Below are 12,738 nucleotides of genomic sequence, written 5' to 3' on the forward strand. Positions count from 1 at the left end.
ACCCAGCTCTCCCCCCCCCCCCAGTATGATTATTATCTTTAGTTGTTGTACCATAATGTACCACCTCACATTTACTGACATTGAATTCCATCTGCCACTATTTTACCCATTTTATCATCGTATCAATATCCCCTTACAGCTTCCTTTGGTTCTCACAATCATCCACTATGTCTGTTATTTTTGTATCATCTGCTAATTTGGATATCACTCCCTCTAGTTCTATATCCAAATCATTGATGCATGCAGTGAACAGAACCAGTTCCTGAACAGAACCTTGCGGGACACCATTACCCACTTCCAGCCACTCTGAGAAATTGCCCTCAACTCCTGCTTTCTGTTTCCTCCCTTCTAACCAGTTTTTAGTAAAATTTGCTAACGTCCTCCTAATACCCCTTAATCTTCTCCGTAGTCTCCTGTGTGATGCCTTGTCAAAGGCATTCTGAAGGTCCATGTACATCATATCCGCTGCATTTTTCCCATCCACCATATCTTCTTCTCAAAGACTCATTCAAGTTTGCCAAGCACAATCTTCCTTTCTAAAATATATGTTGACTGTTTCTAATTATTTTCTCTCCAGTTATTTAGTAAATTCATCTTTAATTAAATATTGCAACTTTTTCCCTACCACAGATGTAAAACTAACTGGCCTATAATGACCCGGATTAACTGTGTCTCACTTTTTGAAAATAGGTATTACATTGTTCTCCAGCACACAGCTACTCTCAGTGGAACCCTGAAATATAATTTCTAGGGCCCCCATTATAAATTATAAATTTATTATAATTTCTCAGATCTCACTTTCAACCAATTCACGATTTGCCTTGTCCTCAATATTCTTTTTTTTGTAAACACTGTAGCAAAGCAACTGTTATTTATTGCGACATATTTCCAATTATCCTCTACTGATTCACTATCCTCTCAGGGATCCCATCTCACATTTGATAATTCTCTTTTTATTGATATATTTGTAGAAACATTATAGTTCTTTTTTTAATATGTTTTGAGATTCTCTGTTCATACTATCTCCATGATTTCTTTATCTCTCTCCTAATCTCTCCTTATTTTCTTGTATTTCTCTTTTTTAAAAATCATTTTTTATACCTGTAGGCCCCATGTGGTCTCTTCTATAATGTGAGTTTGTTTCTAACTTCTTTATTTATCCACAGCATTTTGAAACTTGAAGTAGTCTACTTTTTTAATGCCATGCTTTATTCTGCAACTTTGTAATCTACTTTTTAAAATTATCCCATTGTTGATCTATAATCCTCTGTGACCATTTCTCTCTCCATCTCAACTCAACTAGTTCACTTCTCATCTTTCTAAAATCTGCTTTTGTACCAGCCTTTTCCCTTTCTATTTGGACCTTAAACCTCATCATATTATGGCCACTGCAGCTGAGGTGCTCATTCACATTTACTTCATCTACTTGATCCATTTAATTACTCATAACTACATCTAGCAATGCCTCTTTCCTTGTAGGTAAATGAACATAATGCATAAAGAAGAAATCCTACACATATGTTAGGAATTTCATTCCCTTTTCTCTTTGCCCCAATCAATGAGTGGGTAATTAAAATCTCCTCGAACAATAACTCATCTCCCTGATCTGTCTATAGATTTCACCTTCCATTTCTCTCCTGCAATTAGTAGTACAATTCCACTAATGTTACAATCCCTTTTTTATCTTTGATCTCTAACCATATTGACTCTGTCTGAAATTCTTTATTGTGCACATCAGTCCTCTCTGCAACATTTATTCCCTCCTTCACCAATATGGCTTTCTTACCTGTTCTGTCCCTCCTAAAAATATACCTCAGATATTTATTTTCCACTCCTGTCCAGTTTACAGCCAAGTTTCTGTTGGTGTTATTGATATCTATATCTCCCCGACATAACTGGCATAATTGCTTCCAATTCCTCCAGTTTATTTCCCACATTCTGGCATTGCAGCACAAGCACTTTATCTTTTTTGTTCATATTTAAAATTACTCCTCTTCGCTTGATTTTTTGTTCAAGCTTACACTTGTTTCTTTATCTCAGTCTTTTCCCTGCTTATAACTGGCTGATTTGATTTTCCTCCTCCACTCCCTTTATTCCTTCTTCACGCTATCCTTTTTGCTAAATTACTCTTTATTTGTATATTTACCTCTTCTATTATTACCATTTCTATTTGCACATTTTGATTGCTTTAATTTTCCCCGCCCCCTTCTTTCCTTATTTAAATGGATATTCACTTCCCTATTTAATCACTTTGCCAGCAGATTATCTCACTTCAGATGTAGCCCATCCTTGCAGAATAGCTTCCATTTCGCCAGAATTGGTGTCAATGCCCTACAAAATGGAAACCTTCTTCCTGAAAACAACCCTCAGTCAATATTGAGCTCCCTAATATTCCTTTCCTTCCTATTAACTTGGGAAGTAATCTGGAAAGCAGGTGTGAATTCCATTCTAGGGCAGAAGCAGAACCCACCATCAGCATATTGGTTCACTCCAATAAGAGTGAAGAATGTTTGTGCAGCAGTAGATCTATGATGTAGACTGACCAGCAAGGGACATTCTTTGAGGGCTTTGCAGCACTTTAAGTCTTTGGCCCGAGCAGCTTCCGGCTTCCTCTCTGAGCGGCAGGGTACCGTGGGCAGGGTGCCCATTCCTATTGCGCTGCTACAGGTGTGAGCATTTGTTCCCATTATTTAAAATGTTTCCGGCCCTGGGATTTGGGATGGAATCACAGCCAGGTCAGAGCAGCGGGTGGAAATTCTGTCCCACTGCACTTCCACTGGCACATTTCCAGGCTTGATTATTTATCAGTCTGCATATTGGCTAGAATATGTTGGAGCACATAGTAGAAATTGGGTGCATGGTGCACATAGTTTTCCTAATGCTTGGAAAGATCCATGTGCTGAATTTTTGGTATGCAGTCCCAGTGTGCAAGGCTCCTTGTCAGGACTGTGAAGTTGGAAAATTATCCCTGGCATGATTTTGCTGGCTGTCAACAAACATATTACACCTCAATCAAACTGGGTGTTTTTTGTGACTAATTTTATTCCTGGGTAGTTGAGAAATGTGATAATGCCATCTGTGGAATGCAATCTGTCAGGGCTGAATAACTAAAGTCATGTCGCGGTGTCTTGGCCAACATTCCTCCCTTAATCAACACTCATCTCATTGCTGTTTGTGGGGTCTTGCTGTGCCTAGCATGGCCAATATGTTTGCCTACAGGCACTGCATGTCAAACTAATTAATTGCATGTGAAATATTTTAAAGATTTTTTTGAGAATTACTGAAGTGCGATAGAGATTCAAGTCTTTCTCTAATGTAATATTGACAACCTAGAGTTTCTAATCAATCATGTTGATGAGAGAGATATTTCACTTAACTTTATCTTCTTGGATGCTTTGCCTCTGGTTATTTACCTTTCTTGCAGAATTAACTTAGAGACCAAATTATACATGGTCTGTTGAAATGGAAGAGCTCAGCTGACCAAATGCCTTTTCTTACTTCGTACTTTTTTAAGTTTGTATATTTCATCAGGTTTATGTGCAGGAAGTCCAACATGCTCATCAAAGTAAAACAGTAAAAACACACACGGTGTTACGTACTTGCTTGTTTTCTTTTTAGAGAGTATGACCAAAACAGCTACTAGGCCGAGCACAACTAAACCCAAGCCAACGCCCAGTCCTACCCATATGGACACTGGATATGAAAAGAAAAAAAAAATTATTAGTAATAGCAGGAGGCTATAGAAGACAATTATATAAACATTGGTTCTTTTTCTTTACCATTACCATCTTTATTTGATGCAGGAGCAGGACTAAGAGATGCTGCTGGTTTGACCTTAAGATGGCATCGATTTCCTCTCCACTGGCTCGTACACCTGGAAAGCAGGCAGAGGAAAATAATAAGAGCATTATCTGGAAACTCAAAATACAATACTCAAAGGCACACTCTTCTTTTATAAATAGCCTAGTTACAAAAGAGGCCTTTTTTTCCCCACTGTCTTAGAGCAGTGTCTTTGCTATTATATCACACAATATGCCTTTTGTTCTGTCCGGCTAATATAACAGGACTAAATCAAATAGATGCACTGTAGCCCACCTCCTTTATGTTTTGCTTATGTGCACATTTGAAAAAAAAGGTGCACGAGCAATGTTGTAATGAGAGAGTTCTGTGAAAGGTGGAATAATAGCACTGCAAGATTCTCAGAACATTAAAGGAAAGGGAGCATTGTTGGACGGTTGCCCTTCAATCAGATTGCATTCTTCAGCCACTCAGCTTGTAAACTCAGAGGCAGCAACAAGCTCCAGTAATTATTGGAAATACGCATCAGTAGAAACGTGGGCCTAGAAATTCAGTGCCCTTAGCGCCGATTTTGCGGCGCTAGAGGGCCTAGCGCTGCAATTGGCGCCGGCGCCGAAATTGCCTGGGGCCCTTCCGCCGCGGTAGACCGGTAGCGCTGCGCCGGCACCGATGACGTCATCGGTGTGCGCAGCGTCCCGGTTGCCATGCCGACGGGCCCCAGCGCCGAAATTCAGTTGCGGCCGCCTCGCCCGTGGCAGCCGCAACTAAGACTCTGGCAACAGAGTCTTACATGACTTTGCGCCGGCGCATTAAAGGCCCCGCGGCGGCCGGCCGCTTTCCCGCCGGCCGCCTGGCCGCAGCTCCCTCCCCGGACTTCCCCCCCCCCCCCGGAACAGAAGCAAGCCCGGCACTTGTCCGAGGTGCCGGGCTCATTTTTAAAAAGATTTTCGCGGGCCGCGGCCGGGTGCAGGCAGCTCCTCCTTAAGGGAAGGAGGAGGCCTGCTCTTCCCGAACCTGCCGCACCGCAGCGGGCGCCGCAGTGCCGGAATAGCGCCGATATTCAGCGCGTAGCGCCAGTTTTCAGGCGCAAACAGCTCTCAGCAGCGCCAGCAGCCGTTTGGGCGCAGAACTATTGAATTTTTGGCCCGCCCAGCGCGACTTAGCTCCGGCACTAACATCCGGCGCTAAAGCCGTCGCTGCGCCAAAACCCAATTTCTAGGCCGTGGACTCTCAAAATCCCATTCATTAAAAACGCAGATAATTATAAATTCTAAGTGTCAAATAAAAGCAGGGAGACTAATGTATGCTCTGTCAAGTTTTACTGCACTTTTTCAAAAGGTTTTAAAATTTTAGAAAACAAATACTGTAGTACAAACAAAAATATGCTTGGGCCAGCACTGACCGAAAGAGAATACTTCTTAAGGATTACAATTGTTATTGCAGTAATTTGACAGGACAACACAATAATAACAAAATGAATTAGTATTGCAAGCAATGCTCACACATTATCTGACCTGCTATATTATAAGTAGCAGCACTGGCGCAGGGCGCAGGAGTTGTGTGATGCCATTGAGCTTCTCCAACACTGGTTATTACAGTTCTTCTCAGCTCAGTAGTAGAATGGGGTGATAGAGTTGAATATTCTATTCATTTATAAAGCATGAGGGGAAATTACATAGAATTACATAGAATGTACAGCAAAGAAACAGGCCATTTGGCCCAACTGGTCTCTGCCAGTGTTTATGCTCCACACAAGCCTCTTCCCACCCTACTTCATCTAACCCTATCAGCACAACCTATTCCTTTCTCCCTCATGTATTTATCTAGCTTCCCCTTAAATGCATCGATGCTATTCACCTCAACTACTCCTTGTGGATCTGCCCATGGATCCAGGGATTCTATTATTTATGGGTCCCCAGTTCCAAATTAAGGAATTCTTAATCTCTTCAAAATAACACAATTGCAAAGAAAACACAGCTATAATAGCCATGCTTTCTGAAAGTCTACTGAATTAACTTGGTCTGAAACAAAGTAAAAGTTAGAAAGTCCCACTGTTATATATCGATGAGAGCTTGTTTGATTGTATGGATTGGACAGACTTTATAAATCACTACTAATTGTTGGTGAATGAAAGACTCTGGGTTAACCAAAAATCATTTCTATTTACTGTAGTAACCTGGGAGGTTATGATTAACCTGATCCACCAGGTGGTGCTGTGGCAATTGGGCTCCTGAGTTAAGTCTGATCTGTACTGGTTGTACTCTTTGTTTTTGCTGCCTCATGGCAGAAGCTTTTATGTGCAAGTGTTGATTAAACCATGTTACGGAGTTAACCTGTGTCTGTCTCCATCTATGGCCACCTCAAGATACCACATATGGTGACGAGAATAAAGGACGGAAAAGTTTTGGTGGATCAGTCATAGTTAGGGAGTATTCGGAAGAGGTGCTCGGGTTGGTTAGCAAACTAGTCGGAAAAGCACGAGGCTAGGCCGCGGGAGTCGAAATGGAGTTTGATTTTTTGGCTGAAGTGACCGGACTCCAAGGATGGCAGGAACGGTAGGCTCCATGGCACCTTTTGACAGCAAGTCGCAGTCTTGGGAGGAGTATTGTGAAATATTGGGCCATTTCTTTATGGCAAACGAGGTGGACAGTGCTGAAAAGAAAAGGGCCATTTTACTGAGTTGTGTGGGAGCTCAAACCTATACATGGATGAGGAATCTGCTGAGCCCGGAGCGGCCAGGAGAAAAATCTTTTGACGAGTTGGTGAGTCTACTAAAGAATCATTTCAATCCAAAACCTAGTGAAATAGTACAGAGATGGAAATTCAATTCGAGGATTAGGAGGCCGGAAGAAAGCGTTACTGAGTATGTGGAGGAGCTTCGGAAACTAGCACAGGACTGTAATTTTGGAAATGTGCTCACAGTCATGTTAAGGGACAGACTAGTATGCGGAGTTAACGACGACAGTATACAGCAAAGGTTGCTGTCAGAAGAAGGATTAACGTTTGAGACGGCACTTAAAAAAGCACAAGCCATGGAGATGGCTAACAAGGACATTAAGGACTTAAACAGTATGAGCAAGGAGAAATGGAGTAAACCAGTGGGAGGAGCTGTTTTCAAGATGGAAGCTGGCGCGAAAAGACCACCAGTCGGGGTTGGGGATTGCTACCGATGTGGCGGGACGAGCCATTATGCAAAGGACTGCAGGTTTGCAAAGGCAAAGTGCCACAATTGTGGAAAAATAGGGCACTTAAAGAAAGTCTGTAAAAGGGCAGTGAGTGAGAGAAGCAGTGCTAAAGGGGCAAAGCATGCTAAAGGGGGGAGGGAGAAGTACACAAAGCGGGCAAATTACATACAAGAGGAAGAGTCTAGTGAGTCTAGTGAGGAGGTTTTCACTATATACAGTATAGACACTTCAAGGCCCAACGTATCCCCTCTCACTCAATATTTGATAGTGAACGGAGGTCAAGTAAAGTTTGAGATTGACACCGGATGTAGTGTAACCATAATGTCGCAGACTGAGTACGCCAAGCTAGGGGGGGAAGCAAAAGTACCAGAGCTAGGTACATGCCCCATTAGTCTCAAAACCTACACAGGACAGAAGGTGGACATTTTGGGGGCGGCCGAAGTACAAGTGGAACACAAAGGAGTCACCAAAGAGCTTACGGTGGTAGTGGTAGCAGGGTCAGGGCCAAACCTGTTAGGGCGAGTTGGATCAGTGAGTTGAGTGTGGACTGGCAGGCAATGAATAAAATGGAGGACAGTACAGAGGCACTGCAAGAAGTGCTGATGAAGCATGAGTTAGTGTTCAAGGACGAACTGGGCACCTTAAGGGGAGCCACAGCCAAGATTCATGTAGCCAGTGATGCCACGCCTCGTTTCTTTAAACCAAGGTCAGTACCTTTTGCAATGAAAACCAAGGTGGAGGCGGAACTAGATCACCTGCTAAAGGACAAAGTAATAGAAACAGTGAAATTTTCAGACTGGGCGGCACCAATAGTCCCGGTATTGAAGCCCGACGGTAACGTAAGGGTGTGTGGTGACTATAAGTTAACAGTGAACAGAGTATCATCACTGGAACAGTACCCCATTCCGAGAATGGAGGGCATGTTAACATCGCTCGCTGGGGGACAAAGATTCAGCAAACTGGACATGAGTCATGCATATCAGCAGATATTGCTAGATGAAGAATCAAAAAAGTTTGTCACGGTGAACACGCACAAGGGGCTGTTCACGTATGCCAGGTTACCATTTGGTGTCAGTTCTAGCCCAGCAATATTCCAACGGTCTATGGAGGGCATTCTGCAGGGCATTCCAAAGGTGGCCGTGTACTTAGATGATATTCTGCTAACAGGAAGTGACGATCAGGATCACTTAAAAACACTGGACAAAGTGCTACAGCAGCTGGAAGAGGCAGGGCTACGCCTGAAACGGAGTAAGTGTAGTTTCATGGAGAAGGGAGTTACATTCCTGGGACATCGGGTGGATGCCACAGGCCTCCATCCATTACCAGGGAAAGTGCGGGCAGTGCAGGATGCACCTGCACCCACCTCAGTGACTGAACTGAAAGCCTATCTAGGGCTCCTGAATTATTATAACCGGTTTCTTCCAAACTTATCGATGCTGCTGGCACCCCTGCACAAACTGCTGAGAAAGGAGGAGCCATGGCGTTGGGGGCCAGAGCAAGCGAAAGCGTTTCAGCAGTCAAAGGAGTTACTTCAGTCCAGCAGGGTGTTAGTGCATTATGACGAGAAGGAGCTGATAATGTCGTGCGACGCATCACCCTATGGAGTGGGGGCAGTGTTGGCCCACCGCATGCCAGATGGAGCGGAAAGGCCCATCGGGTTTGTTTCACGCACGCTCACAGCTGCGGAAAAGAACTATTCACAGCTTGATAAACAGGGGTTGGCCATTATATTTGGAGTAAAGAAATTCCATAAGTACATATATGGGAGGAAGTTTGTAATCAGTACTGACCACAAGCCTCTTATTAGCTTACTGAATGAGATGAAAGCGGTGCCTCAAATGGCATCACAGAGAATAATGAGATGGGCAGTAGTACTAAGAGCCTATGAATATGTGATCACGTACAGAGCCGGCAAGGAAAACGGGAACGCAGATGCTCTCAGCCGCCTGCCCCTCTCAAAATCTCCTCGCAGTACTTCCCCTGAGGAGCACGTCCTGATGCTGGATCAGGAGATCAGTCCCCTGATGACTTCAGCACAAATCCAGGGCTGGACAGCCAAGGACCCCATTCTGTCAAGGGTCCGTGAGTATGTGTTGAAAGGCTGGCCAGATCACCGTGAGGGACCGGAGTTCGCGCCGTACAGACAGAGACAGCACGAGCTCAGTGTCCAAGATGGATGTGCGCTATGGGGAGCACGCATCATAGTCCCAGAGTGGGGACGCTCTACTTTGATGGAACAGTTGCATCAATCGCACCCAGTAATGACTAGAATGAAAGGACTGGCTAGGAGCTACCTGTGGTGGCCAAACTTGGATGCTGAAATTGAGTCAAAGGTAAAGTCATGCACTATATGTCAGGAACAGAGGAAAGCACCTGCCAGGGCACCACTCCATCCCTGGGAGTGGCCCAGCAAACCCTGGAGGAGAATTCACATAGACTATGCGGGGCCTTTTATGGGCAAAATGTTTTTGGTGCTGGTAGACGCTCACTCAAAGTGGATCGACGTTTATCCAGTGAGCTCTGCAATGACTGATGCCACACTGAATTGTCTCAGGAACAGCTTCAGCACGCATGGTATTCCAGAAATGATTGTATCCGACAATGCACAGTGTTTTGTTAGTGAAGAGAGCAAAGAATTCATGGTAAGGAATGGAATCACACATGTCACCTCGGCTCCATATCACCCAGTCTCAAATGGGTTAGCCGAGCGAGCCGTGCAGACTTTTAAGGAGCTCATGAGGAAGAGCTCAGGTGACACCCTGGAGACCAAGCTCAATAGAGCCTTGTTTAGTTATCGTATAACACCCCAAGCTACCACGGGGCTTTCTCCGGCTGACTGAATGATGGGGAGAAAGTTGCGGTGCACATTAGACCTGATACACCCAGATCTCAAAAGCAAGGTTGAGACAAAACAAACAAACCAAAAAGCGTACCATGACAAACATACTAAAGCTCGCCATTTCGCCATAGGGGACTCTGTGTACACCCGGAACTTCGGCTATGGACCTAAATGGATACCAGGACTAATCCAGGACATTACAGGACCTGTGTCGTACTCCGTGTTACATGGGGATGGTCGAGGGGTTTGTCGGCATGTGGATCAGCTTTTCAGCCGGCAGCAGGGGGAACTGCCTCAGATGGAACAAAGGGCAGTCGAGGAGGCTGTTCCAGGACCCAGCATGGCTTATAAGGTGCCAGTGGACACTGGTACTGCCAGGCCACAGCGGGACAGAGTAAAACCAATATCAGAGACTACTCCAATCTCAAGTGCGAGTGAATCTGAGAATCCAGCACAAGTGGAATTAAGACGTTTACAAAGGATTCGCAAGCAGCCAGAAAGACTTATACAAACCTGTTAAATTAGTTAGGGGTTAACCATGGTTAGAGCATACTGGTTAATTAAAACGTAGTACCTAGTAAGGGTTATTGTTTAAGAATTGCATACGGCAATCTTAAGGGAGGAGGAGTGTAGTAACCTGGGAGGTTATGAGTAACCTGATCCACCAGGTGGTGCTGTGGCAATTGGGCTCCTGAGTTAAGTCTGATCTGTACTGGTTGTACTCTTTGTTTTTGCTGCCTCATGGCAGAAGCTTTTATGTGCAAGTGTTGATTAAACCATGTTACGGAGTTAACCTGTGTCTGTCTCCATCTATGGCCACCTCAAGATACCACATTTACTTTACAGCTTTCTGTACTCAACATTGAGTTCAACAATTTTAGATCATAACCACTGCCCCCATTTTTTCAGACAGCAGTTGTTGGTAATAGTTCTGCTATTGTCATTTACACCTCCTCTAGACCCATCTTCTGTTTCTTTACTTGTCCCATTTCCACCCCCCTTTACCTTGCACCACCATAAGAACATAAGAAATAGGAGCAGGAGTAGGCCATTTGGCCCTTCAAGCCTGCTCTGTCATTTAGTAAGATCATGGCTGATCTTCTACCTCATTTCAACTTTCTTGCACTATCCACATATCCCTCGATTCCCTTAATATTCAAAAATCTATCAATTATACTCAACGACTGAGCCTCCACAGCCCTCTGGGGTAAAGAATTCCAAAGATTCACCACCCTCTGAGTGAAGACATTTCTCCTCATCTCAGTCCTCATCCCTTTTATCATTTAGTCTCTCCTGTCTTCCAATCTATCACAGACCTTCCCTTTTGTTCTTTCCTCCCCTCCCCTCCCCTCTTTTCCTGCCTCTGTACTTGCTTAAAACCTGCTATATCTCGAACTTTTTCCTGTTCTGATGATAGGTCATCGACCTGAAACGTTCGGGGCGATTTTCCCAGCCCCGAGGAGGTGGGTCAGTTGGCAAAATGGCAAAAACTGAGGGCGGGTTCGGAACCCGCCTCTAACCCGCCTCCGCGCAATTTTGCCGGAGGCGGGTTTGATGGGTGCGATTCGGTCCCGCCTCCATCAGTTGGGAGAGGTAGTTAAGACCCTTAAATAGTAGTTAAGGGCTTCTATAATCCTATTTTGACAGGCCTTCGTTATTTTACCACATTCTGTGTGTGTTGCACGACCCTCCTAAACCACACCAGCTAATTCTGGCGGGTTGGCAAGTAGGTGGCCTCCTCACAGCTGCAGCTCCACCATTAAAACGGAGCTTTCATCAGTGAGCAGTTGCAGGTGGCAGAACTTTTGTTCCAAAGGTCTTTCAGCAGTTTTAGCAGGCCCACCAAAGTCGGAGGTGCTGCAGCTTCTATCTCTCAACTGTGGGACCTCCTTGGAAGACCCTCTCCCGGCTTGGACTGAGCGCTTCCCCAATGGAGGTATCTGCCAGCAGCAAGGGAACCATTTATTTCCTTTCATCATGGACCTCAGATTCTGATGAGGAGCAGCCACGGCAGCAGCAGAACCAGGCAGCTCAGCAGCAACAGCAGCAGGAGCGCCAACCTCCTGCTCACCCACCTGATGCTGCACAGGGCAGAAGGCGCCAGCGCATGGAAGCACCTCGTGCAAGGAATGCACTCATCCTGGCCAGATTTGCATAGGTTGCCCATTGTGGCATATGTGCTTGGCTCCTTATTAACACATGATAGACAATGGACATGACTCTCTGGCCTCCTTTCACTCTGACCACCAACCTAACTATGCAAGTGTCGCGGAGCCCGCATTGTGGAGCTGCCTAAGCTGAAATAACAAATGCCATCACGCCAACGGTTTGCCATCACCTAATTTTAATACATTCCCACAGGGATGGCATTTCATCAAAAAACAGAAACAATCACCCAATCTGCAGGTTATATTCCCTTGCCAGCTGGACCCACGCAGCCTTGGTTTCTTTGGGAGGCCTCTTCCTCCCAGATGAGGGGAAGAGCACTTCCCTGCTAGCTCTCACTCCCGCAATCAGCATTCCCAGTGTCTCATCCGAGAACCTCGGGGAGGCCTTTGCCTTGGAGCTGGCCATTCTTCAATGAGATAACAGCTTGGAGGTGGTCCAGCATCGACCAAAAAACCAGTGGAATGAGCCAAGGCAGCAAGCAGCCCTTAAATGAAGCTGGATAAGTGACGTCAGCAGAGGTGAGTTTCATTCCCAAAAGACTAATTGACCCAGGGGAAACCACACCTCTGAAATCAACTGGCCTATTAGGGGAAAATCACTAATTTTTCCCACCTCTCAGTGGAGGCAGGTTTGAAACCCATCCAAGCCGAAATCCGCCTCCAACCCGCCTCCATTGGGAAAATTGCGCCCGTTAACTCTGTTTCTCCCGCCACAGATGCTGCCTGACCTTCTGAGTATTTCCAGCAT

General features: G+C 45.1%; 1 protein-coding gene across 1 annotated transcript in view; it reads right to left on the reverse strand.

Moving 5' to 3' along the window:
* malrd1 (MAM and LDL receptor class A domain containing 1) overlaps positions 1 to 12,738 on the reverse strand; it is a 408,505-nt gene that overhangs the window by 56,974 nt on the left and 338,793 nt on the right. The window contains exons 20-21 of the mRNA XM_085987833.1: positions 3,786 to 3,874; positions 3,600 to 3,693 (exon numbers count right to left, since the gene is read on the reverse strand). Of these exons, the coding sequence (XP_085843959.1) occupies positions 3,600 to 3,693; positions 3,786 to 3,874 (183 nt within the window). The remainder of the gene's footprint in view (positions 1 to 3,599; positions 3,694 to 3,785; positions 3,875 to 12,738) is intronic.

Source organism: Somniosus microcephalus, chromosome 5, assembly GCF_052327205.1.
Source record: "Somniosus microcephalus isolate GS21.2 chromosome 5, FLI_Smic_1.0, whole genome shotgun sequence".
NCBI lineage: Eukaryota > Metazoa > Chordata > Chondrichthyes > Squaliformes > Somniosidae > Somniosus > Somniosus microcephalus.